Genomic DNA, 26730 nt, shown 5'->3' on the forward strand with positions numbered 1-26730 from the left:
TATCATATTCAATTCAATTGAAATATGATAAATTCAAATCAATGTGATAAATGAGTTGGGTCAAAAGTAATCTAAAAGTTTCAAAAAGTAGTTTGATTACATTACCTAAAATGTGTAATGCTATATATTTTTTTAGATGTAATACATTTTTGTCATGTAATTTGTAACAGACTACAATTTGTAAATAATCAACCCAGCACTGATTATATAAATATGAACATTTCATAAACACAATAGGAACTAATGAAACCACTGGTGAAAATGCTTGTTTTGCTCATTTAATACTTTTTTCATTAAACATTATATTATCAGCAAAATCTTAAAACATTTAATTTATCAGATTTTAAAAAGGTCTCTTTACATAATATATTTTCCTACCACTTTGCCAAACAGATTAAACACAGTGAATAGAAAATATAAAAGCTGATTTACGTGGGGTCCTTTTTCTTTTGAAGAACAGTATTTCTTATTTGTATTATGTGAAACTGTAACACTTGTTCTTAAAGTACGACAATCATGTATTATGAATGTGTTGTAAGAAAAAGCATCGCCTTTCCAGGCCCCAGCGAGGATCGAACTTGCGAGTGCTCTAACCACTGAGCTATGGAGCCAGCTGTGGCAGTCAGGAGGAAAAAACCAGGGGGGTAATCCAGCGCTCAAAAAGCGTACCACCCCCGGGGGCCGCCATTCGCTAACAAGCCATCACCTGCTGTTAGCATTCCATTGATTCCCATTCACTTTGACAGCGAAAAACTTTACATCTGAGGCGTTTAAAGACTTTTTGTCCATTGTTTATTTCTAAAAAAACACGACAATGTATAAAAGGCTCCTTTACCTTGTATCTTACGTTATGGCCCCGTAGAAGCAGTTTTTGTAAAAATAGGCTAACGATCCTGGCCACCCGATTGGCTGTCGAGGGAATGGTGGAAGAGCTCATTAACTGCCATGCTGATCCGAATGCTGTTGATGATTCCGGTATGATCACAAACAAACATAATAATCTCAACTAAATCTCTCTTTAAAAAAAAAAAAAATATTTTGAAGATGCATGGAGGTCCCCAATAACTCCCTTTTTTGTTTGTTTCTTCTGTAGGTAAGTCGGCTCTTCACTGGGCGGCTGCGGTTAATAACGTGGACGCTGCTGTCGTTCTTTTGAAGAATGGAGCGAATAAAGACCTACAGAATAACAAGGTGGGTTTTTGAAGTCGATGAGTTTATTATAGAAGTCAAAATTAAAATGTTTATTCCAGATTAGAAGTGACTTGTGTGTGTTTTTGCAGCAGTGTTATTTATATTTATCATTTAATTACATGTATATATTTGTATACCATTATAGTTATTAATATTTGGAATTAGAATTATTTTTGGAATTATTTTTAAATATGTTTATGTGCATTTTATTCGTTTTTTGCTTTAAAAAAAAAAAAATTATATTTAGGTGTAATTTCTTTTTATTTTTTTTTGCCTGTCGATTCGCTGGAGTCGCCCCACGGTTACCTGTCGGACGTCTCCTCCCCACCTATGATGACGTCACCCTTTCAACAGTCCCCACCCATCACTTTGAATCAACTCCAAGGATTGGCTGATTCTCACATGGGCGGAGCTCTTCAGAGTTTAGGCAAGCCGTTTGACTCCGCCCCTCCACGCTTATCCCATCTGCCAGTGGCTAACAATGGAGCTCAAACAGGGGCGTGCGATTGGCTGCAAAGGGTGCAACAGCAACAACAGCAGGCTTCACACAGCTGATACCCACAATGCTCCCTGCCTCCACTATGTCACATATGGACTATCCAACGATGCAAACTAGCCACCTCGGCGCAGCGTCGCACATGATTCCCAACCACGCCCACCAGAATATGGCGCCCATGCAGCATCAAAACAATGCCTCCTCTGGCCACATCCTCTCTCATCACTTCCTAGGTGACCGGAGTGGGCTGGATCTTCAGTCTGGCTCAGGACATGCCCCCATCCAGACCATCCTACCACAGGAGAGCCAGCGCATGGCTCCTCCCATTTCTAGAACGCAGTTTCTGACTCCGCCTTCTCAACATAGTTATTCCAACCCCATGGACAACACGCCCAGTCACCAGCCGCAGGTTCCTGACCACCCGTTCCTCACGCCCTCTCCTGGGTCTCCTGACCAATGGTCAAGCTCGTCTCCACATTCCAACTTGTCTGATTGGTCAGAGGGCATCTCAAGCCCACCAACCAGTATGCAAATGAACCATATACCAGATGCTTATATCAGAATGTTTAGGCTACTATTACACAGCAGCGATAACGTTAAGCGCACCAGAATGAAATATAATATTCAGAAGTAAAACAGCATAGCTGACTTACAGATTCAGTTAACATCCACAAACGAATAAGCTCGTCGATTCAGGGAGCAGTGCAAAGTGTCCATGCAAAATCAGTTTTTGTGAGCTGATCACCGTCAAAAAAGTTCAGGAGATATTTCTTAGCGATGGCTGATTTCAACAGTTTCAATATGATAAAAAATAGCTTTTATATTGATTCAATGGATTAATTGCATTTTGAAAAAAAGTGTCATGAATTTATTGCATTTTTGGGGGGAAATTATTGCATTTTTGGGAAAAAAAAGATTTGAATTTTTTATGTTATTATAACCTAAAGATGCTATGTGAAAGTTTGAAACAGAAAATAGTGGTTTTCATCTTGCCACTTTCTTAGAAAAGTTTCAGAAAACACATTTTTACTCAAATTAATCAAAATGGATTTATCACGTTCTGGAACCAAACTATAATATTCAGAAGTAAACAGTGTAGCTGACTGAGTGTTTATGTCAGAATGTTTATTTTTAAACCACAACCTTCTTGGGGCTTCTTTGACCGATACAACCCTCTAATGTCAGAGTGTTTATTTTTAAAACACAACCTTCTAAGTGCTTCTTTTACTGATATTTTTAACGATATCTTTTGCATTTCTCATCCAAACAACGTCAAACTTGGCACTGCACTTACTCATGCCCGTAGCAAGACACCTGTCGAGTTTGAAATCCATCGGACTAACGGTTCGAGAGATATGCAAAATCCGTGTTTGAGTGTGTATTTAGTAATTGTTGGTTTGGTGTGTTTGAGTGCTCATTGTTACAATTACACAGCAAAAGTTCAGTGACATTTTTATTTGTGCATGGTAGAAAGCACACAGTGAACTCCGAGAAAACGCTATGCTTGAGCAAACAGTTTGTGAATAGGCTACAAATGATGCCCGTGAAAGAGACTGTGAACGCATTGAATAGGATATGTTTGGTGAATAGCATAGGCTACTATTACACAGCAGCGATAACGTTAAGCGCACCTGAATGAAATATAATATTCAGAAGTAAAACAGCATAGCTGACTTACAGATTCAGTTAACATCCACAAATGAATAAGCACGTCGATTCAGGGAGCAGTGCAAAGTGCCCGTGCAAAATCAGTTTTTGTGAGCTGATCGCCGTCAAAAAAGTTCAGGAGATATTTCTTAGCGATGGCTGATTCTAACAGTTTCAATATGATAAAAAATAGCTTTTATATTGATTCAATGGATTAACTGCATTTTGAAAAAAAAAAAGTGTCATGAATTTATTGCATTTTTGGGAAAAAATAATCCGTTTTTATAATAAATCTTTGAAAATCTAAATCTGGATTTTAATTTTTTATGTTATTATAACCTAAAGATGCTATGTGAAAGTTTGAAACAGAAATAGTGGTTTTCATCTTGCCACTTTCTTGGTAAAGAAAACACATTTTTACTCAAATTAATCAAAATGGATTTATCACGTTCTGGAACCATACTATAATATTCAGAAGTAAACAGTGTAGCTGACTGAGTGTTTATGTCAGAATGTTTATTTTTAAAGCACAACCTTCTAAAAATGATATATTTAACGATATATTTTGCATTTCTCATCCAAACAACGTCAAACTTGGCACTGCACTTACTCGTGCCCATAGCGAGACACCTGTCGAGTTTGAAATCAATCGGACTAACGGTTCGAGAGATTTGCGAATAACAGACAAACACACATACACACAGACATACAAACAGACAGACGTTTCTGTAATTTATAGATATACTATTAATGGGTTGACGTCTCAAAATCAATATATTGCAGGGAATACATTTTAATTTGTGGAAATGCACCCAGGGGCGTAAGTTAGCCATCATTTCAAAAGACAGAATGCCAAGCGTTATACCAGTTTTTTTTTTTTTTTTTTGCAGACCTTTGTTGACAGGTTTTTGCTTAATTGGCTTAATATGCTATTTGTTTAAAGTAATAAAACAGAAAGAAAGAAAGACAGACAGACAGACAGAAAGAAAGAAAGAAAGATGTTCGTACTTTAGATACTGCACACAGCCATAGTATTGTAGATATTGTACTTTATTGTTTACATATTTCAAATTTTTTTTTTTTTTTTTTTTTGTAGGCTACGTCAAACTTCAAGCTTTTAAAACTACTTTAAACTTTCTGGTTAGGCTTTTTCAAGACAACTTAAAGTTTGTCTACAAAATTTAGTTACCGAATTATATATGGTAAACAACATGTAGGCTAACTTTACACGTTACAACGCTGCATGATTCAAGCAGATATAGTGGCTGTTAATGCATGAAAATCCAAATTCAGCATTAACAGTCACCCTCTTTATTCTAATTTGAAGTGCTTTGATTACATACCTGTGAAAATAAAAGACATAAAAGCGCACGTTTGTGCGAGTAGTGAATATTTTCAATTTCCAACAAAACTTGTTAATTATTCCACTCGAGAAATAGGCCGTGTTATTCATCATTGTGCAACACAATTCGGATACCACATGACAACTTACAGTGCTTGACTTGACGGGAAAAAGGAGTGAAGAGTTTTTTTGCCGTTTTGAACTCATTGCGAACTCTATGAAAATGATGGATACAGCGCGAGTGCGACAACAGCGATACTAAGCAACGGTTTCCTAGCAACATGAGAAGACCAATTTCGAGCCGACGTCACAGTTACGTCACGGCGTTTGCTGCTGGCAAAACAAAGGGAAAACTGGAGGCGGACAATACAAACCAGCACAGATTCGGCTGCATAATAAGGAGCTTAAAATATTATTATTGTTATTAAATGTCATCTTGTTGTGTTGTTGGGTGCAAGAATCGACGGAGTACAGGCTCCAATTTGAAATTTTATCGCATAATGTTTTCTAAATTATTGTGATTATTTGTGAATCATCTATGATTGTATACATTGTTTTGATTGATTGTGACTATACTTTTTGAAGAACCTGGTAAGAAAGTGTAATCAAATACAAAGTAAAAAAATGAATATGCTGTATCTGGAATTTTTATTTCTTGAAAATATTCACATCATTAAAATTGCACCGTAATGTCACTCTTTACATTGTCGTCTTCTGTCTGGCCTTAAGCATCGTAGGCTACCACACAAGTCTTGTGACCATTTAGATTACACTTATAGATCGTCCATCCATTTAATGAGCGTGTATGCTGGGTCAGCCAATCTGGGATGTCCGTTAAAATTAACTTTTGCAAATAACAATCGCGGTCCTGGACAGTGAGTGACCTTGCACATTAAGATCAAATCGGATTTTCCCCAGTCATTGTTAAAAAACAAGCTAACAAAACTTGCAAACTAACGTTAGTGAAGCGGCCAGAGGATCGTTCTGCCACCACCTAAGCTCCGCCCACAAAAAACGTCACCATGTTTACCAACTGAAAAGGGGTCAGAAACCTCATTAATGGTTAGGGACCCTATGGGAAGAAAGCTAGTACTGCCCTCTATGGTCCACAACCGTTCAGAACAAGTTCTAGAGACCCGGAAATTAAATAATTTGTAGGTAAGGCAGACGCCATAGACAGTAGGCTATAAGAAAGGGAGACGCACATTATACACTGAGCTACTGTACTGAACCATCATGATCTCAGAATGGGTCTCCTTTATGATGTTTTACCTGCTCGCTGCTGTTTTCAGTGCATTTATTGCATATTGTCTGTATGTAAGACATGTTCATCAGAAATATGATCATATACCTGGACCTCCAAGAGATAAGTAAGAAACTTTATGAATGTGTTCTCTATATAAATGTGTTTGATACAACTATATAACGGTATTGCAGTAAGTCAGTATTTGTCAGTATATGATCAAAGCTGAGATAAATTAACATGAAAACTGATGTTCTGACAGTTTTCTGCTGGGGCATATACCATCTTTCAGAAGAGCAATGAAATCGAAAAGTCTTGTGCACGACTTTTTTCTTCAGTGGTAAGAACAAAACTCTTGTATAAACACAGATTAGTTGCAAATTTTTGCCAGAGTAGTTTTGACCTTGCATCTACAGAACGTGTCAATTGTTACGTAATACAGGTAGTGACATTGCATATCTCTCTCTCTGTGTGTGTGTGTGTGTGTGTGTGTGTGTGTGTGTGTGTGATTTGTTTAATATTTGTACTCTAAAAAAAGTCAAATGATTTAATGTAATTTAATATATATTTTTCAGAAGAACACTTCTGAACGTTATTGAAATATAGAGAAATATTAAGCCATCTTCTAGCATGTAAGCTTCTGAGAAACTGCTGGAAAATAATAGCCTACACTTTTATGCTTTCCACTTCATCATATACATTTACTAAACTATAATAAAAACACAGTTGTTTCACTGAATAGCAGTAATTTCCTCACTTCAGCTAAATAAATAGATATATGGATATAGTGTTTATTAATCCTCTAGGGGAAATTTGGTAAAGCGTTCTCGCCAATGTGAGCATGTTCTTGTTTTTAAGGGCAGAGAAATATGGCCCTGTCTACAAGATGTACAGTTTTCATTATGTCATGGTCATGGTTTATTGTCCTGAGGCTACAAAGGTAAATATTATATATTTTATTTCTTTATTAAAAAAGAATTTTATTTTTTTATTTTTTTATCAGAAGCCACAAAATCTAATAATAAAAAAAACCTCTGCCCTGTTATAGACAATCCTGATGTCACCTAAGTATCTCAAAGATCCTTTTGTCTACAAACAACTCTTTAACTTGTTTGGAAAAAGGTATGTTTAATTTTTTTCTGGATATGTCATAGCATTGCTAGGTGAAGTCTAGTGTCAATATCTCTACATTGATAGCAGTGTGCTACACTAAGGCACATTACTATCATCCAGAAGTTTTTATGGTAGAGGCCCAATGAAAAATCTGAGCTATGCTGCATTTAGTCCGATAGCTTTAAAATCATCTACAGTAGTGGCAAAAAGTGATGTCCGGAGGGGATGTTTGTTTTTAAAGGTGCATTAAGCAACTTTTCATGTTAAAAATAACCGTTTTTCTAACCCATACATGCTTAAACAATTGCCTGATGGGCTGAATGAGCCCTTCTATGATCACTGCGATTGCCTCTATAATCCTGTACAGTAAAATAAATAAGAGGGATTCGGGACGGAATCGACTGGGCGTGACGTCATGCGCGTTCACGCTCACCTGGTTATGTCTGGCAGGTTTGTGTATTCGCCGCCATTATCCGCATCAGCGAAGACAACTCCAGCGACTTTTGCAAAAGTAGAAGATGGATTCAAAGAGACCGGCTTCTAGTTCATCCCAAACCCCAACGCAAACTCCATGTAACCGCGTGCACAACTCTGGTTGCAGTTTCGCGTGTCGCCAGAAGGGGGCATAGTTCTGCAAAAACTCAGAGACTTGCGCAATGCACCTTTAATGACAATACAAGTTTGATAAAACCATCTAAATATGAACAAAATGCTATATTCAGTTATTCATATATTGTTGGTTTTCTTGTTATTGCATGTGTTCATCATTTCTTTGTATGACAGCTTGGACAATATTATGGCTGCACAATTTGGCATGTTTCATTGCACCACTCCGCAGTATGTTTACAAAATCTGTAACAATTTGTAGTAATTTTTGAACAAAGGGTGAAGAATTTTCCTCGGCCGAACATCACTTTTGGCTAACACTGTGTATGCTTTCCCTGGTGAAAAAAGAAAAAGCGAAGTATACGTGCAGCCAGACTAATTCAGTATATTTCAAGTGTGTTAATGATTAATTAACTTGAATGTGCTATTTCATTCTGAATGTAACTCATTTTGTATTAAGTATATTTTAGTTGTAATTAAATTGTAGTAAAGCATAACTTTTTAGTGTACTTTTGTGTGCTAAATTGGAACAAGTATTCTTAGTATACTTTAAGTATATGCCTGTGTAGGGACTAATTACATGCATGATTAGTGATATTAAAGTGTGCTTTATATGTGTTACAGTTACAAATTCATTACGAGTGTCTTCGAAACATACAAGCAATATACCATAAGTGTATTATATTTGAGGAAAAAGTATATGCTCAGTAATACCTTTGGCTTATTCCAAAGGTATTCAAAGAACTCACAATTTTAAAGTTGCAGGTTTGCAGTTTTGAGGGGAGGTGGAGTAGACTATTTTTACATTTTGTATTTATTATTATTTGTTATATGTTGAATGTATGTTTTAAAAAATATGTATTGAATACATTTTGCATTCTCAAAGTCTAGTGTGACTGCGGCTTAAAGGGATAGTTCGCCCAAAAATTATATTTAACTCATGATTTACTAAATATAATTTTTGGGCGAACTATCCCTTTAAGCCGCAGTCACACTAGACTTTGAGAATGCAAAATGTATTCAATACATTTAAAAAAACAAAAAAAACAACAACATACATTCAACATATGTTGTGGAGGCAAAAACTCGGGCCTGGGAGGAGTTCGGTGAGGCCATGGAGAAGGACTATCGGCTGGCCTCGAAGAGATTCTGGCAAACCGTCCGGCGCCTCAGGAGAGGGAAGCAGTGCCCTACCAACGCTGTCTACAGTAGAGGTGGGGAGCTGTTGACCTCAGCTGGGGATGTCGTTGGACGGTGGAAGGAATACTTCGAGGATCTCCTCAATCCCGCCGTCACGTCTTCCATTGAGGAAGCAGAGGCTGAGGGCTCAGAGGTAGACTCGTCCATCACCCGGGCTGAAGTCACCGAGGTAGTCAATAAACTCCTCGGTGGCAAGGCACCGGGGGTGGATGAGATCCGCCCTGAGTACCTCAAGTCTCTGGATGTTGTGGGGCTGTCTTGGCTGACACGCCTCTGCAGCATCGCGTGGCGGTCGGGGTGTGTTCCAACTACAGGGGGATCACACTTCTCAGCCTCCCTGGGAAAGTCTATGCCAGGGTACTGGAGAGGAGAATACGGCCGATAGTAGAACCTCGGATTCAGGAGGAACAGTGTGGTTTTCGTCCAGGCCGTGGAACACTGGACCAGCTCTATACCCTCTACAGGGTGCTGGAGGGTTCATGGGAGTTTGCCCAACCAATCCACATGTGCTTTGTGGATTTGGAGAAGGCATTCGACTGTGTCCCTCGCGGCAGCCTGTGGAAGGTGCTCCGGGAGTATGGGGTCCGGGGTCATTTACTAAGGGCTGTCCGGTCCCTGTACGACCGAAGCAGGAGCTTGGTTCGCATTGCCGGCAGTAAGTCAGACTTGTTCCTGGTGCGTGTTGGACTCCGGCAGGGCTGCCCTTTGTCGCCGGTTCTGTTCATAATTTTTATGGACAGAATTTCTAGGCGCAGCCAGGGGCCGGAGGGTGTCAGGTTTGGTGACAACACGATTTCGTCTCTGCTCTTTGCAGATGATGTTGTCGTGTTGGCCTCATCAAACCAGGACCTTCAGCATGCACTGGGACGGTTTGCAGCCGAGTGTGAAACGGCTGGTATGAGAATCAGCACCTCCAAATCCGAGGCCATGGTCCTCAGTCGGAAAAGGGTGGCTTGCCCACTTCAGGTTGGTGGAGAGTTCCTGCCTCAAGTGGAGGAGTTTAAGTATCTTCGGGTTTTGTTCACGAGTGAGGGAAGGATGGAACAGGAGATTGACAGACGGATCGGTGCAGCTTCTGCAGTAATGCGGTCGATGTACCGGTCTGTCGTGGTAAAGAAATTTTACCGGTCAATCTACGTTCCTACTCTCACCTATGGTCATGAGTTTTGGGTCATGACCGAAAGGACAAGATCCCGGATACAGGCGGCCGAAATGAGCTTTCTACGCAGGGTGGCTGGGCGATCCCTTAGAGATAGGGTGAGAAGCTCGGTCACTCGGGAGGAGCTCAGAGTAGAGCCGCTGCTCCTCCACATCGAGAGGGGTCAGCTGAGGTGGCTCGGGCATCTGTTCCGGATGCCTCCTGGACGCCTTCCCGGGAAGGTGTTCCAGGCGCGTCCCACTGGGAGGTGACCCCGGGGAAGACCTAGGACACGCTGGAGAGACTATGTCTCCCGGCTGGCCTGGGAACGCCTCGGTGTCCCCCCGGAAGAGCTGGAGGAAGTGTCTAGGGAGAGGGAAGTCTGGGGATCTCTGCTTAGACTGCTGCCCCCGCGACCCGGCCCCGGATAAGCGGAAGAAGATGGATGGATGGATCATGATTTACTCACCCTCAAGCCGTTCGAGATGCATATGTCAATCTATTTTCAGACGAACACATTTTCAGTTATTTTAGAATAAAATAAGATCTTTCAGTGGTTATAATGTGAAGCTATGGGGTCCACCTCGTTCAAGTCCCCAAATGTGCATGCATCCTTCACAAAAGTAATCCATCCGGCTCCAGGGGGATAAACGAAGGCCTTCTGAGGGTAATCCGTGTGGTTTTGTCGTAAAAATATACATATTTAAAACTTTATAAACGAAAATAAATGGCTTCCGGTAGCGGTCGACGCGCGTTCACGGAGATGGATGCTGGCGTAGGACGTAGCGTAGGAAGCGTCGTGACGTAGAACGAACGTGACAGCGCAGCCAGAGAGCAGAGCAAAACAAAACTCTACGTTCGTTCTACGTCACGACACTTCCTACGATAATGTGATATTCGAATTTGAATATTTTATGGGATTTGCTTTGCCAGTGGTGACTTTACATTTGAATAAGTCACATGACTCAATCTTCTCAGGTTCCTGGGGAACGGGCTAATTACGGCTACGGACCATGACACCTGGTACAGGCAGCGTCGCATCATGGATCCTGCCTTTAGCAGCTTGTGAGTCATATACAGACAATCTCTTGTATACTGAAATGTGATACAGATGCACCTCAGCTGATGCGGTCTCATTCGTCAGATACTTACGAGGCTCGATGGGCACTTTTAACGAGATGTCGGAGCGCCTAATGGAAAAGCTGGAGGAAATGGCTGAGACAAAAACACCTGCCGTCATGCACGACCTGGTCAACTGTGTCACACTCGATGTCATTTGCAAGGTTTCACTTCCCTTTCTCCTAATCCGAGGGAAAGCCTAATACAAGGAAAGTCAAATCAGCTGTTGATCAATACTTAGTAGTCATGTTTTCATCCACAGGTGGCTTTCGGTGTTGATTTGAATTTCTTGAGGCAAACTGACAGCCCCTTCCAGAATGCAGTAGAGCTGTGTTTAAAAGGCATGGTGTTGGATCTCAGAGACCCATTTTTTAGAGTAAGAATCTAACCAAATTTCTTATGTCACAATAAAGTTGTACGGTTAATGTAATATAATCTGTTTTTATTTTTTAAATGTGGGACCTCAGCTTTTTCCCAAGAATTGGAAGATTATACAGCAAATTAAAGATGCAGCTGAACTCCTGCGTACAACAGGACAAAAATGGATACAAAACAGGAAGACAGCAGTAGAAAATGGAGAAGATGTACCCCAAGACATTCTCACACAAATCCTCAAAACGGCAGGTATGTGGGTCTCAAGTGTATTTTCCTTCTACCATTTGTTGTACAGGTAACTTTTAAATGGGCTGCATATTTATTAATTGTAATTAATTATTTAATTACCATACCACGGTTAAACTTAACAAGTGTGAAAATTTGATAAGTAATTTAACATTTGAACAATAAAAAAAAAGTTCAAATACAACGACAAAAAGTGAAAAATGCAACCAAAAGGAACAGAATACAGGAACCAGACACATTTTAAAAAGTTAAACTGTATTTGTAAATTTTAAACCTACTAAATCTGTAAAAATTGGTAAATAATTTACCATTGGAGCAGTTCAAGTTCAAATACAAGTTAGCCAAAGATCACAGAAAAAAACACATTTAAAATGAAAAAAATAAGTTAAACTGCATGTACTTTAACTTGACACGTTGTCTTAAAAACGTAGCTTTCATGGTGCAAGATGCAACTTAACGACTAAAGATGTCCTTGTCCATCTAAAATGTTTACATAGATCAACAGTGGGGGCCATTTTCAGTGCGGGATTTTTGTTTCAACAAAAATATACAGATAAATAACAATTAGCATACTAAACTTTCAAACATTCTATTATCAAACTAAAACTAAAATAAAATTCTGCACATACTAATTCAAAAGTCAAATAAATTAAAATATATATTTTTCTCTGGGCCCTGGACAAGTTCCTGTCAGTGTACATTCCAGGACATCTGAATGTGGGAGCAGTATACACACCTGTTTGTTCTTCGATTTTGCCTGAAGTATATCAGGGAATTAAAGTGGTTAATCAGCATATCATGTAATTAATTTCATTCCAAATTTGAATCAGTTAATAGCCCTAATAATAACATATTCAACACAACACTGGTAGAGTTACTTAACTATTTAACACTTTCCATTTTTGCTGCAGAGGAGGAAAATGTTACTAACGCTGAAGATGATGAGCTGATGTTGGACAATTTCGTGACTTTCTTCATTGCTGGTGAGTTACAGCTTTGTTTGATTTTTGCTCATAAAAACCCCTGCCAATATAAACAGTGCTTGATTCTTTTGCAGGGCAAGAGACAACAGCAAATCAGCTCTCGTTTGCAATCATGGAATTAGGGAGATATCCTGAGATATATAAACGGTAAACAATAAAACAGTTCTTGGAAATATGGACCTGTTCCACATTGACTTTTATTACAATGCTCTAGTTTGAATTTCTTTTCATTCCCAGGGCTAAAGCAGAAGTGGATGAAGTTCTTGGGACAAAGAGAGACATTTCATATGAAGACCTTGGAAAATTCACTTACTTGTCTCAGGTTGGTCTACAGCTGGGATGCCCAATCCTGTTCCCTTTCAAAAGCTACAATCGATGCTGCGCTGCTTAGCGCATTGGGAACGTCTTTAATCGTGACCAGCTGTGAATATTGTGTGTAACACATCAATAGAATTGACCCGGAGGTAATATAGCCTCGGTCGATGACGTCATCGGCACGCACCCGCGACACGATGCTATAAATAGATGAGCCACAGGTGCATCGTCAGGTTTTTTGTCTTCAGAGGCCATTCTGTGCATGTGTGCGTCAAACTCTCTCTCTCTCTCTTTATATCTGACTACAGATCTTTGTGAGGAGTTAGTTTCCCACTGGCAGTGTGCAGAAATTCTCATTTTCTCTGAACGTCTATAAAAGAGTTTATACAAGTAAAAAATTAGTCAACAAAAGAGTAAGCGTTGTGTCCTTCCATGTTCTCATTATATATCAGACTTGGATACACACAATTACTGTTTTGTTTGTTTGGGGGAGGAGCATGCGGCTTTGGTTTTGGAGAATGGCAAGTGCGAGCTGAATTATTTCCAAACCGCACCCACATTACCATCGTGGGGCTCCCGCATGGATCTGAATGATGAGCAAGAGACGGATCCTTCCCTATCGTTTGCTTTATCACCAGATCCAGACGTCCCCTCTCGTGATCCCAAAGCGCGTTCCGGTGCTTCTTCGGTTCACGAGGGGGATGACAATATATCTCTTGCGTCTGCGGACTTCGAGCAGCCTACCTCTGGAGAGCGTTCCTCTCGCGAAAGTAAATCTGTCGAGGAATTGCTTGAGTTGGTTACTCATGCGGTGGCCAGGTTACAGCTTGACTGGCCACGCGAACAAGAGACCCCCAAATATAGTAAGCTAGAGGATAGGTTTCTGTCCGGTGGCAGGGGGGAGGGACCACAACATCAGTCTCTCCCCTTCTTCGAGGACCTCCATGATGAGCTGTCTTAAGTCGCGGGGGTATACGGAGATGACACAGGTTGAAGAGAAGCTTGCGAGCTATCTCTCGCCTGGGTCAGCATCTTCGATAAAGAGACCTACCCTCCCCACAAAGCCGTGCAGAACAACTTCGGCTCTTGTGGGTAAAGCATACCAAGCTGCAGGTCAGGCTGGTGCTGCGCTGCACACTATGGCAGTGTTACAGGTGTACCAGGCTGACCTGTTGAAGGACTTGAGTGCGGGCAGTACGATCGACGAGAAGGCATTCTTTGAGCTTCGTCGAGCCACAGATCTGTCTCTCCGTGTGACCAATCAAACGGCCCGTGCCATCGGCCGTTCAATGTCGGCTTTGGTCAACACGGAGAGGCACCTGTGGCTTAATCTGACAGGAATTAAAGAGAAAGATTGTGTGTTTCTGTTAGATTCCCCTGTTTCACCCTCTGGCCTGTTTGGCGACTCCATCAATACTGTCGTCACCAGGTTCAGAGAGGTTAAGAAGCATGAAGAACCATTCGTTCAGTTCCTTCCTCGCCGCACTCAAGGGGAGGGGCCATCGGCCACTGAACCTCTCCCCGGTCCTTCAAAAGCCAGGGAGGTGAAAAAGCAGAGTGTGGCGAGCCGTGCTCCCCCTCAAAAGGATTGGGGACATGTTTGTCGTGCTCAGCAACCTCCCAAGCCAGACCTCAGGGCTATTATTATTAGAAAGAGGAAGTCCTGATGGTCTGGCGCCCAGTCTGATGGGGGTAGACGGGACGGGGCGCGTACAAAAACTACAAGAGCTACAAATTCTTCTGAGCAAAGAGGCCATAGAACATGTTCCTCTTCCAGAGAGAGAGTTGGGCTATTACAGCAGATTACTGTCAAGACAGTCGTGTCGCAAATTCAACATCACGATTGGTTCGTCACGGTCGATCTGAAGGATGTATATTTTCACATAGAAATATTGCCACAACTCAGGAAGTTCCTGAGGTTCGCTTTTGGGGGCAAAGCGTACCAATTTCGGGTTATTCCATGCAGTACTGGCTCCATTACGACTCCAGGGCATTCGCATTTTGAATTACATCGACTATTGGTTAATACTAGCACAATCGCAAGAGATGGCACTTCAACACAGAGACATCGTGTTAGCTCATCTAGTTTCTCTAGTGTTGAGACTCAACGCCAAGAAAAGCTATCTTTCTCCTGCCCAGAATGCTAAACCAAAAAATGCTAGGTTTCATGGCTTCAGCATCCAGGGTGATTCCTCTGGGGCTGTTGCACATGAGACCATTTTAGTTGTGGCTAAAAGCCAGGGGATTTCATCCAAGGGCCAAACCTCAAAGGCAATTAAAAGTGACGCGCCGCGGGCTTCGTACACTATCTCTGTGGCTCAGACCCCAGTTCCTCGCCTTGGGTCCCAGTCTAGGGACACCTTGTCGTCATCAACTGGCACATTTTTTGATTGGCACATCAACTGGCTCGAGCTGATGGCTGTATTTCTGGCCCTGAAATACTTTCTCCCTCAGTTGAGGGGCTGTCATGTCTTAGTGCGGGTGGACAACACACCGGCAGTCTCTTACATAAATCATCAGGGAGGTCTGCGCTCACGCGATCTGAACAGAATAGCGAGGCAGATTTTTCTCTGGGCCCTGGACAAGTTCCTGTCAGTGTACATTCCAGGACATCTGAATGTGGGAGCAGATTTACTGTCCGGACAGAAACTACCGATGGGGGAATGGAAACTCCACCCAGAAGTAGTGAAACAGATTTGGACCAGAGTTTACGAAGCAGAGGTGGATCTCTTCGCCTCCCATCAGACAGCACAATGTCCCCTCTATTTCTCTCTGAGTCACCCAGCCCTGGTCTGGCCCAAAATGCGCCTGTATGCGTTTCCTCCTGTTTCTCTGCTCCCAGGAATTCTAGCCAGAGTTCGCCAACAAGGGACTTGACTCTTACTGATAGCACTGTGTTGGCCTAACAGATTATGGTTCTCGGAGATAATATCTCTCCTCGACGGCTCGCCATGGGCGATTCCGGAGAGGAGGGACCTTCTGTCTCAGGTGGAGGGCGCGATATTACATCCCAGGCCCGACCTGTGGAACCTTCATGTTTGACCCCTGATGGGTACCAATTGAGAGACACTGGGCTTTCGCCTGACGTTATTGAGACCATTCTAAGTGCTAGGGCTTCCTCTACTAGAAAGAGTTATGCCAGCAAATGGGGTGCAGATCATAATGCAGTTCTGGTCAACTGCCAGATTGCTTCAGTTCTGGACTTCCTGCAGGAAAAATTATCAACAGGCACATGCCCCACCACCAACCGTAAGGGGTCTAGACACCTTCAAGCACGGTGGCGTGGGTATTCTCGTTCCCAATGCACTAAGCAGCGCAGCATCGATTGTAGCTTTTGAAAGGGACAGTCCAGGTTACTTGACTGTAACCCTGTTCCCTGAAAAAGTGGAATGAGATGCTGCGCTGCATTGCCGTGCTGAAGATGCTCTTCAAGACTGCTCTTCAGACAAAATATGTGGCACATCTATTTACAGCCTCGTGTCGCGGGTGCGCGCCAATGACGTCATCGACCGAAGCTATATTTCCTCCGGGTCAATTCTATTGACGTGTTTCACACAATATTCACTGCTGGTCAAGATTAAAGACGTTCCCAATGCGCTAAGCAGCGCAGCATCTCGTTTTGGTTTTTCAGGGAACAGGGTTACAGTCAAGTAACCCAGATCGTTCCTGGAGATCTGTCTTCCTGCAAAGTTCTTACCCTGATCCAACACAACAGAACCGGCTAATTGAGATCTTCAGGAGCACTTGTTAATTACAGACAGGTGTGCTGGATCACGGTTGGATAATGAACTCTGCTGGTAGGTAGATCTCCAAGACCAGAATTGGACACCCCTGGTCTTCAGAGATGATATTTTATGCTACAAACACAAATGGTTCTGTATCCATTTCTCTGAATGGTCTTTGTATTGTTGACTCAATGTATTAGGTCTTGAAGGAAACACTGCGACTGTACCCCACTGCTCCAGGAACCAATCGCTGGTTGCATGAGGACATGGTTATAAATGGGCTGAAAGTCCCAGGCGGCTGCTCTATTGCTGTGAGTATTGCCAGATTCAAGGTCAAGCTTTATTAAGATCCCCTTTGGGCAATTTGGTTGCAGCACATGCAAACAGACAACAAACTGACACATACAGTACATCATGGTAATAAATAGCAACACATATTACAAATTACAAAAAATACAAAGAGTACCTAAAATATAGAAAATATTAAGGACCTTAATAAATACCTTTAAGACTTATTTAATAGTCTGATTGCACTCGGAACAAAAGAGTATTTGTATCGATTATTTTTAATCTTTGGTAGTCTGTAGCGACGGCCTGAGGGCAACATAGAGAACTCTGGATATAAGAAGTGTTCACTTTCTAAAAGCACAGAATGGGCTCGACTCAAGACATTTCTGTTAAACAGAGCTGTCAAACTTCTTTACCTATAATCTTCCCACTGTTATTGACTAATGGAGATAGAAAGAAATCTTCAACATTGTTTGGAAATATTATATTTTAGTTAAAGTCCCCCTGTAGTCAATAATTGTATCCCTTAAAACTCATCTTTGATCACCAAAATTACAAATGTAAATGTTTTTTCTTGAAAAAATGTCTTCATGCCTTATAATAGCTTGAATGTAACTCTACACCCTTGACTCATTTAGTATACGCGGTTCTATCATCATCATCTTCTTCCGCTTGTCCGGGGCCGGGTCGTGGGGGCAGCAGTCTAAGCAGAGATGCCCAGACTTCCCTCTCCCCAGACACTTCCTCCAGCTCTTCCGGGGGGACACCGAGGCGTTCCCAGGCCAGAGCTTTTCCGAGCTCCTCACCCTATCTCTAAGGGATCGCCCAGCCACCCTGCGGAGAAAGCTTATTTCGGCCGTCTGTATCCGGGATCTTGTCCTTTCGGTCAAGACCCACCGCTCATGACCATAGGTGAGAGTAGGAACGTAGATTGACCAGTAAATCGAGAGCTTCGCCTTGCAGCTCAGCTCTTTCTTCACCACGACAGACCGGTACATCGACTGCATTACTGCAGAGGCTGCACCGATCCGTCTGTCAATCTCCCGTTCCATCCTTCCCACACTTGAACTCCTCCACTTGAGGCAGGAGCTCTCCACCAACCTGAAGTGGGCAAGCCACCCTTTTCCGACTGAGAACCATGGCCTCGGATTTGGAGGTGCTGATTCTTATCCCAGCTGCTTCACACTCGGCTTCAAACCGTCCCAGTGCATGTTGAAGGTCCTGGTTTGATGAGGCCAACACGACAACATCATCCGCAAAAAGCAGAGACGAAATCGCGTGGTCCCCAAACCTGACACCCTCCGACCCCTGGCTGCGCCTAGAAGTTCTGTCCATAAAAATTATGAACAGAACCGGTGACAAAGGGCAGCCCTGCCGGAGTCCAACATGCACCAGGAACAATTCTGGCTTGCTGCCGGCAATGCGAACCAAGCTCCTGCTTCGGTCGTACAGGGAACGGACAGCCCTTAGCAAAGGGCCCCAGACTCCATACTCCCAGAGCACCCTCCACAGGATAGCACTAGGGACACAGTCGAATGCCTTCTTTAAATCCACAAAGTACATGTGGATTGGTTGGGCAAACTCCCATGAACCCTCCAGCACCCTGTGGAGAGGGTATAGAGCTGGTCCAGTGTTTCACAACCGTGACGAAAACCGCACTGCTCCTCCTGAATCCGAGGTTCTACTGTCGGTCGTATTCTCCTTTCCAGTACCCTGGCATAGACTTTCCCGGGGAGGCTGAGAAGTGTGATCCCCCTGTAGTTGGAACACACCCTCCGGCCCCCCTTCTTAAAAAGAGGGACCACCACCCCGGTCTGCCAGCCCAAAGGTACTGTCCCCAACCGCCACGCGATGTTGCAGAGGCGTGTCAGCCAAGACAGCCCCACAACATCCAGAGACTTGAGGTACTCAGGGCAGATCTCATCCACCCCCGGTGCCTTGCCACCGAGGAGCTTCTTGACTACCTTGGTGACTTCAGCTTGGGTGATGGACGTGTCCACCTCCGAGCCCTCAGCCTCTGCTTCCTCAATGGAAGACGTATCGGTGGGATTGAGGAGATCCTCAAAGTATTCCTTCCACCGTCCGACGACATCCCTAGTTGAGGTCAACAGCTCCCCACCTCCACTGTAAACAGTGTTGGTAGGGCACTGCTTCCCACTCCTGATGCGCCGGATGGTTTGCCAGAATCTCTTCGAGGCCAACCGGTAGTCCTTATCCATGGCCTCACTGAACTCATCCCAGGCCCGATTTTTTGCCTCCACAACTACCCGGGGTGCAGTCTGCTTGGCCTTCCGGTACCCGTCAGCTGCCTCAGGAGTCCCACAAGCCAGCCAGGCCTAACAGGACTCCTTCTTCAGCTTGACGGCATCTCTTACTTCCGGTGTCCACCACCGGGTTCGGGGATTGCTGCTTCGACAGGCACCGGAGACCTTACGGCCACAGCTCCGAGCGGCCATGTCGATAATGGAGGTGGAGAACATGGTCCACTCTGACTCAATATCTCCAGACTCCCTCGGGATCCGGTCGAAGCTTCGCCGGAGGTGAAAGTTGAAGATCTGTCTGACAGGGGACTCGGCCAAACGTTCCCAACAGACCCTCGCAGTACATTTGGTTCTGCCGAGGCTGTCCAGCTTCCTCCCCCGCCATCGGATCCAACACACCACCAGGTAGTGATCAGTTGACAGCTCCGCCCCTCTCTTTACACGAGTGTCCAAGACATACAGCCAGAGGTCGGATGAAACGACCACAAAGTCGATCATCGACCTCCGGCCTAGGGTGTCCTGGTGCCACGTGCACTGATGGACACCCCCTTATGCTTGAACATGGTGTTCGTTATGGACAAGCTGTAACTAGCACAGAAGTCCAATAACAGAACACCGCTCGGGTTCAGATCAGAGGGGCCGTTCCTCCCAATCACACCCCTCCAGGTGTCACTGTCGCTGCCCACGTGGGCATTGAAGTCCCCCAGTAGAACAACGGAGTCCCCAGTCGGAGCACTTTCGAGCACCCCTCCCAGAGACTCCAAGAGGGCCGGTTACTGTGCACTGCCGTTCGGCCTGTAGGCACACACGACAGTGAGAGACCTATCCCCGAAGGCGCAGGGAAGCGACTCTCTCGTTCAACCGGGGTGAACTCCGACATTCAAGCACCAAACCCCGGGCTTAGCTCCTGGGTGGGGCCCCAGCTGCGCCATGCACCACAGGGGGTCTTAAAAGGGTTAGTTCACCCTCATTTACTCACATGTTTGTTGTTCTAATGCCATATGCCCTTCTTTCTCTTTTGGACCATAAAAGGAGAATTTGTAAAAAAGTCCCGCTCACGTTCATCCATATAATGGCATTGAATAGCGACTAGCATTAATTTTTTTTTAAAAGACGCAGAAGTATCACAGAATGATTCCATGCGGCATGTGTCGTAAATTCCAAGTGTTCTGGGCATACAGTATACAATAGGGTTTGGCAAAAAAAACAGAAATTGTATGTATTATTCTCCAAAAATCCTGCCATTGGTCTTCTGTGCACGGCTGCACGATGTGCGCGTTTACCCCAACTTGCCCAGAAACAGCACACAAGGGGCCCTATTTTAATGATCTGAAACGCAAGTATCAAACGCGAAATGCAAGTAACTTTGTGGGCGGATCTCGGCTGTGGCCGGATATAGCTGTTGCTATTATACTGGCGGTATAAAATAACTCTTGCGCCCGACGCAAATCTAAAATGGGTTGGTCTGAAGTAGCTACATTACTCACAGGTGTGGTTTGGGTGTAACATGAAATAAACCAATCAGAGCATCATCTCACATTCCCTTTAAAGGGGAAATGAAGCAGTCAATCAAGTTTACATGATTTACAAGATGGATTTCCACTATAATCAACAATTATATAAGAAACATGACAAATGTAAACATATAAAAGAAAAAAGAAAAACTGTTATATATTTCGCGGCCAGGGCGCCACCATTGTGCAGTATTCTAACATGTGACGTCACGGGGTTGGTTTGCTTTAATAAACCTGGCTGAATGTAGGAATATCCCGACATCAAACTGTCTACACCACGGTGTTTTGACGCGCTTGTTCCATGGCGGTTTGCTATTATAATGGCGGATTTGCCAGACGCACGCCAGGAGCGATTAATAGCCGAGGAGACCGACGTTCTCGTCAGGGCCGTAAAAGACAGAGAAGTGACATTGTATGGGGATGGGAGAAACCCACTCAAATTAGCTTAGGTTAAATGGGCATATAATAATTTTGGTAAATGTGTAAGCTAGATTTATGCTTATTTTTTCACATCTTCATGGACACCACAGTGATTTCCCTCATATTTTTCCGTGTATTTATGTATGGTTTGCAAAAATTGCCATCTTGATTTCTCACAACTTGTGTGCTTTTTCTGGGCGAGTCAGAGTGAACTGTGGCGTTAATAGAGTCTCATGAACATGCAGTCGTGCACAGAGGTCAGGATTTTCTTTAAATAATACATTAAATTTTGGTTGGATTTTTACCAAACCCTATCATAAACCCTTCAGAACACGTGGGATATACGACACGTCGCATGGGATCATTCTGTAATATTTTCGCGTCTTTTAAAAAAAAACTTGATGCTGGTTGCTTTTCACTGCCATTATGTGGATGATGCAGAGCAGGACTTTTTTTCTTAAATTTCTCCTTTTGTGGTCTGAAAAAGAAAGAACAGCATACTGCATTAGAACAACACCAGGGTGAGTAAATAATGACTTAATTCTATTTTAATAATTCCAATAAATTCGAACAATGGCATCATCAATTTTACTTGTTTAATTGTATTTGAATACATGACTATTTTTAACCATTTTGACCTTTTTCCATACAGTTCAGTTCTTATGTCTCTCAAAGACTGGAAAAGTTTTTCAAAGATCCGTTGAAGTTTGATCCTGAGAGATTTGATGTGAATGCCCCCAAGTAAGTCATTATGAGGACAAGCTGTAAATGAGTTTTATGAGGATGTTATAAACATTATAGCATGAAATCTGCTGATATCAAATTGTGTTCTTGTCTGAAAGGCCTTATTACTGCTACTTCCCATTTGCACTTGGTCCACGAACCTGTCTAGGGCAGGTCTTCTCACAGGTAACAAACACACATTTGCGCAATTTGTTTTCCAAGTGCCAAATTTGCTGTGATCATAACAACTTAGCGTATTTCTACATTCAGATGGAGGCTAAAGTTGTGCTTGCCAAACTGCTTCAGAGATTTGAGTTCAGTCTGGTTCCTGGACAGTCTTTCAGCATTAAAGACACTGGAACTCTACGGCCCATGAGTGGAGTGATCTGCAATATTAAACCATGCTCATAGGACATGTTTATGGCACTTGTTTTGTGCCAACTCTTGTGTACTTGTGTCTACTTGGCAAGCATGGTCTTGTATCATTCAAACATTAACCTAAGCACAGAATTTGTAACAGGCTATTCATCTATGATACTTTATCTGCACTTTTAATTGATTTGGTTTTATATCATCTCGTAATACATTATATGGATTATATACAGTGCTGGGTAGCAACTGATTACATGCAATCTGGATTATGTAATCAGATTCCAAAATGAAGTAGGCTACTTGTAATTGGATTATTTTACTTTTTAAAATACTCATAATCAGACTAGTTACTTTTCTATTGATTTTATGATTCATGATTACATATTAGTAACACAATGGCAGTAAATTATTCACAATTTATTTTTAAATTATATATTTTAAATTATATATTTTAAATTTTAATGAAATATATATTTTTATATTAGATTAACAACAGATTTGCATGTTCTCGGTTCTCTGATAAAATTTAATTATGGTCACATGACTTGCAGGTAAATGCGGTATTTCAGTCTTTTTAGTGTTTTATTTTGAATGCTTTAATTTTTCCTTCAGAAACCTAATTTTGGGAAACCCTGATGTAATGTAATGTTTAATTCACTTCATTTTGTTAATAACAAACTTTCTGTTTGTATTTTTATATCAATATGGTACAGGATTATCATATTCAAATCAATGTGATAAATGAGTTGGGTCAAAAGTAATCTAAAAGTTTCAAAAAGTAGTTTGATTACATTACCTAAAATGTGTAATGCTATATATTTTTTAGATGTAATACATTTTTGTCATGTAATTTGTAACAGACTACAATTTGTAAATAATCAACCTAACACTGATTATATAAATATGAACATTTTATAAACACAATAGGAACTAATGAAACCACTAGTGAAAATGCTTGTTTTGCTCATTTAATACTTTTTTCATTAAAAATTATATTATCAGCAAAATCTTAAAACATTTAGTTTATCAGATTTTAAAAAGGTCTCTTTACATAATATATTTTCCTACCACTTTGCCAAACAGATTAAACACAGTGAATAGAAAATATAAAAGCTGATTTACGTGGGGTCCTTTTTCTTTTGAAGAACAGTGTTTCTTATTTGTATTATGTGAAACTGTAACACTTGTTCTTGAAGTACAACAATCATGTATTATGAACGTGTCGTAAGAAAAAGCATCGCCTTTCCAGGCCCCAGCGAGCTCGCGACCCCTGGTTTACAAGACCAGTGCTCTAACCACTGAGCTATGGAGCCAGCTGTGGCAGTCAGGCGGAAAAAACGGGTAATCCAGCGCCCAAAAAGCGTACCACCCCCGGGGGCCGCCATTGGCTAACAAGCCATCACCTGCTGTTAGCATTCCATTGACTCCCATTCACTTTGACAGCGAATAACTTTACATCTAAAGACTCTATTTGTCCACTGTTTATTTCTAAAGAAACACGACAATGTATAAAAGGCTCCTTTACCTTGTATCTTACGTTATGGCCCCGTAGAAGCAGTTTTTGTAAAAATAGGCTAACGATTGCGTCATAACCACGCGACTCTCTGGAAATTACCGTGTAGACAGGAGGAGAAGCTCGCAGTCAGTCAGGGGGACGTGGAGGCATAAAGTCCGATAAAGTCAAGGGAGAAGCCCATATAGAGAGTCATAAAGTTGCTCCTGCTCCTAGCTCATGGACACCTCCTACTCACGCTCTCCGTCGCTGCAAGATTCGGAAGGGAATGATTCAGATTTCTCTTGGCACAGCTACTAGAAGACTTACAACTGTCAGACAGGCTGCTCACGTCACATCCACGTCGCCATGCTCAGTTTGAGTCTGCGCAGTACGCTCAGCCATCAGGAAGTGAGTGCTTCTAATTTGCTTTACTTTTCTCCGTTGAAGTCTATGGGGTCGCTGTGTCCATTTCTTTTACTGTCTATGTTAGGGACACGATTAATGGGCCGCCGCCGTCCGCCATATTGGAACGGTCAAAGCATGTCTGTGAACACTGAGAGCAAGTTGACTGTGCATCTGCAACCGCTGTGCATCTGCAACCTGCAACCGCAGTTAGACGAATATGTATATCTGCAATAAACTTCAGCAACTTTTTTGCAAGACTAACACGACATTAAAAAGTTTTAAAAAAGTACCATAGTAAAATTGTAATACTGAGTTCTACCAGAAAGACTCGGGAAGTGAAATGATATAACAAGAGTAAATTTATTAATAGCTCAGCAAGCATAGTCTTGGCGTAGGCCCCGTCCTTAGCAAGCAATGCGAGGGTAACGGAATCTGCAAATCCCACCTGAAGATGAAGGCAGGGGCGCAGCCGACCCCCTGGAGGTAAAGGAAGGGACCATCCTGGTGGTGGTGGGGAGGATGGAGGGAAAGGACCATCTTGGAGGTGGTTGGGGAGGATGGAGGTAATTGGCGCCGTCAGTATCTGCGAACTCAGATGGATGTAAGTACCATTCTTTTATACTGAGAGTGTTAACACATGATTGGTTAGAAGTGAGTTAATTCATGACGCGCTGATTGAGTCTTCCTGGCAGAACTTAACGCTAAGCTTACATTTATGGTGCGTTCCAGGCAACCTGTAACCCGTGTTTTTCCAACCTTATACCCGTGAAAGTGCACTGGAACGGCAGTCAAACCCGTGAATTCCCACCCTTGAACTCGTACTAGATCGATGTACTCCCAGTTACGAGCTCTGACGTCAGATAGCCCGCGAAACCATACAAAACAACAATGGCAGCCACTACGGATGCAGTGTTTCTGCAGGCGGTACACAGTGAGAATACACTTTAGGACAATATAACGTTGCAGTCAAATTAATAATAATATAATAATAATAAATAAACAAGGAGTAAGCACCTTTGGCGACAGAAATTATTACAAATGCGCATAAGCCCCGTAAGGTCCGCCATGCTGGTTTGTTTATATCTAGCTACCACAATTCCTTGCGCTCAGGTAGTTTGGCGTGACTGGCCTGGAACGCTACAAAGTCGTGAGTCGTGGTTTGAAGTCGTGATTTACGTGCTCAAAAACCTGCCTGGAATGCAGCATTAATATAAAAACACAAACCAATATTCTCACCTGTGAAAGGTTATCCCATTTATTCGGGAATTTAAATATTGGCGGTTTCACAACCAAATGTCTCTTAGTCTTTAAAGTCCCTTAAAGTCTTCCTTACTGTGAATGACGACACGCTGACCGTTCCAAGATGGCGGGTGCGCCGACGTGCCTGGAGCGGTCAAATGTGGTACCTACGTATACATTTCTATAGCTCTGCTTCATAAATGTAACAATATTCTTGAAAGATAGATACCAAATTTCAACAACTATTGCCAAAAATTGGAAAATTCTCAAAAGCCTCAGGCCTAACATTAAACTTAAAAAAGTGTGAATTGCTGGCTGTACACGACACTTCACTGAGAAAACATCTGTAATATCCCTATTAAATCAGAAATTAAATACCTTGGGATTTACCTTTCCAAGGACCAAAAACAAAGCCAACTTTTGAATGTAGAAAATAAAATGAAAGAATGCAAATCAAGACTAAACATATGGCTACAGAGGTCGATACATAGGTCGAATTTACCTAACTAAGATGGAATGTTTATCAAGATGTATTTACCCAGCCTACTCCAATGCCATTACAAACAAATTGATTAAATCTATCAACCAAATCGACCTAAACTTCATTTGGAGAAACAGACCACATTATATGAAGAAAAGCAGTATGGTTAAAGACACAAAGGATGGAGGACTAAAAGTTATTGATTTTGACTGCCTTAATGGAACCTTAAAAATAAATTGGTTAAAATCTTGGATCAAACACAGCAACTCCTTTTGGTATTGTATTCCAAAGACCTTATTCAAGAAAATTGGAGGATTAGAATTTCTTCTTAGAGTGGACTTTAGTGTTAGCAAATTACCTATATCATTGTCAGAGTTTCACAGACAAATATTCTTGTATTGGAAAATGTTACGCGTACATAACTTCTCACCACACACATCTGTACTCTGGAATAACAGATATGTTTTGCACTGCAACAGATCTCTGTTCTTTGAAGATTGGTATGGGAGAAGGTCCATAGCCGACTTAACGGATACTTTTTAAAGGGATACTTCCACATATTTTTTTTATATATTGTTTTTTGGGGTTATTTTTGCCTTTTATTGTGACAGGACAGTGTAGAGTTGACAGGAAGCGAGAAGGGAGAGAGACGGGATCGGGAAAGGTCCACGAGCCGGGACTCGAACTCAGGCCGCCCAAGCGCAACGGTGCTACATGTCGGCGCACTAACCACGAGGCCATCGGCGCCGACAGGGATACTCCACTTTTTTTGGAAATAGGCTCATTTTACAAC

The 26730-nt window shown here is 42.3% G+C and overlaps 2 protein-coding genes across 2 annotated transcripts; both read left to right on the forward strand.

Moving 5' to 3' along the window:
* The first annotated feature begins 796 nt into the window (after positions 1 to 796).
* On the forward strand, positions 797 to 1889 carry LOC311276743 (neurogenic locus notch homolog protein 1-like). The gene is made up of 3 exons (XM_084386614.1): positions 797 to 975; positions 1094 to 1191; positions 1483 to 1889. The coding sequence occupies exons 1-3, from the start codon at positions 921 to 923 to the stop codon at positions 1744 to 1746; spliced, it is 417 nt and encodes a 138-aa protein (XP_084242740.1). The 5' UTR covers positions 797 to 920; the 3' UTR covers positions 1747 to 1889.
* Positions 1890 to 5834: 3945 nt separating this feature from the next.
* On the forward strand, positions 5835 to 23024 carry LOC311276742 (cholesterol 24-hydroxylase-like). Its single transcript, XM_084386613.1, has 15 exons — positions 5835 to 6046; positions 6182 to 6259; positions 6778 to 6859; positions 6968 to 7041; positions 10955 to 11041; positions 11121 to 11259; positions 11358 to 11471; positions 11563 to 11719; positions 12628 to 12699; positions 12774 to 12846; positions 12937 to 13021; positions 16940 to 17050; positions 21875 to 21963; positions 22065 to 22131; positions 22216 to 23024. Exons 1-15 carry the CDS (start codon positions 5913 to 5915, stop codon positions 22354 to 22356), a joined length of 1503 nt encoding a protein of 500 aa, XP_084242739.1. The 5' UTR covers positions 5835 to 5912; the 3' UTR covers positions 22357 to 23024.
* Positions 23025 to 26730: the final 3706 nt, after the last annotated feature.

This window comes from Rutilus rutilus (assembly GCF_951802725.1).
Source record: "Rutilus rutilus genome assembly, chromosome: 18".
NCBI classification, from domain to species: Eukaryota; Metazoa; Chordata; class Actinopteri; order Cypriniformes; family Leuciscidae; genus Rutilus; species Rutilus rutilus.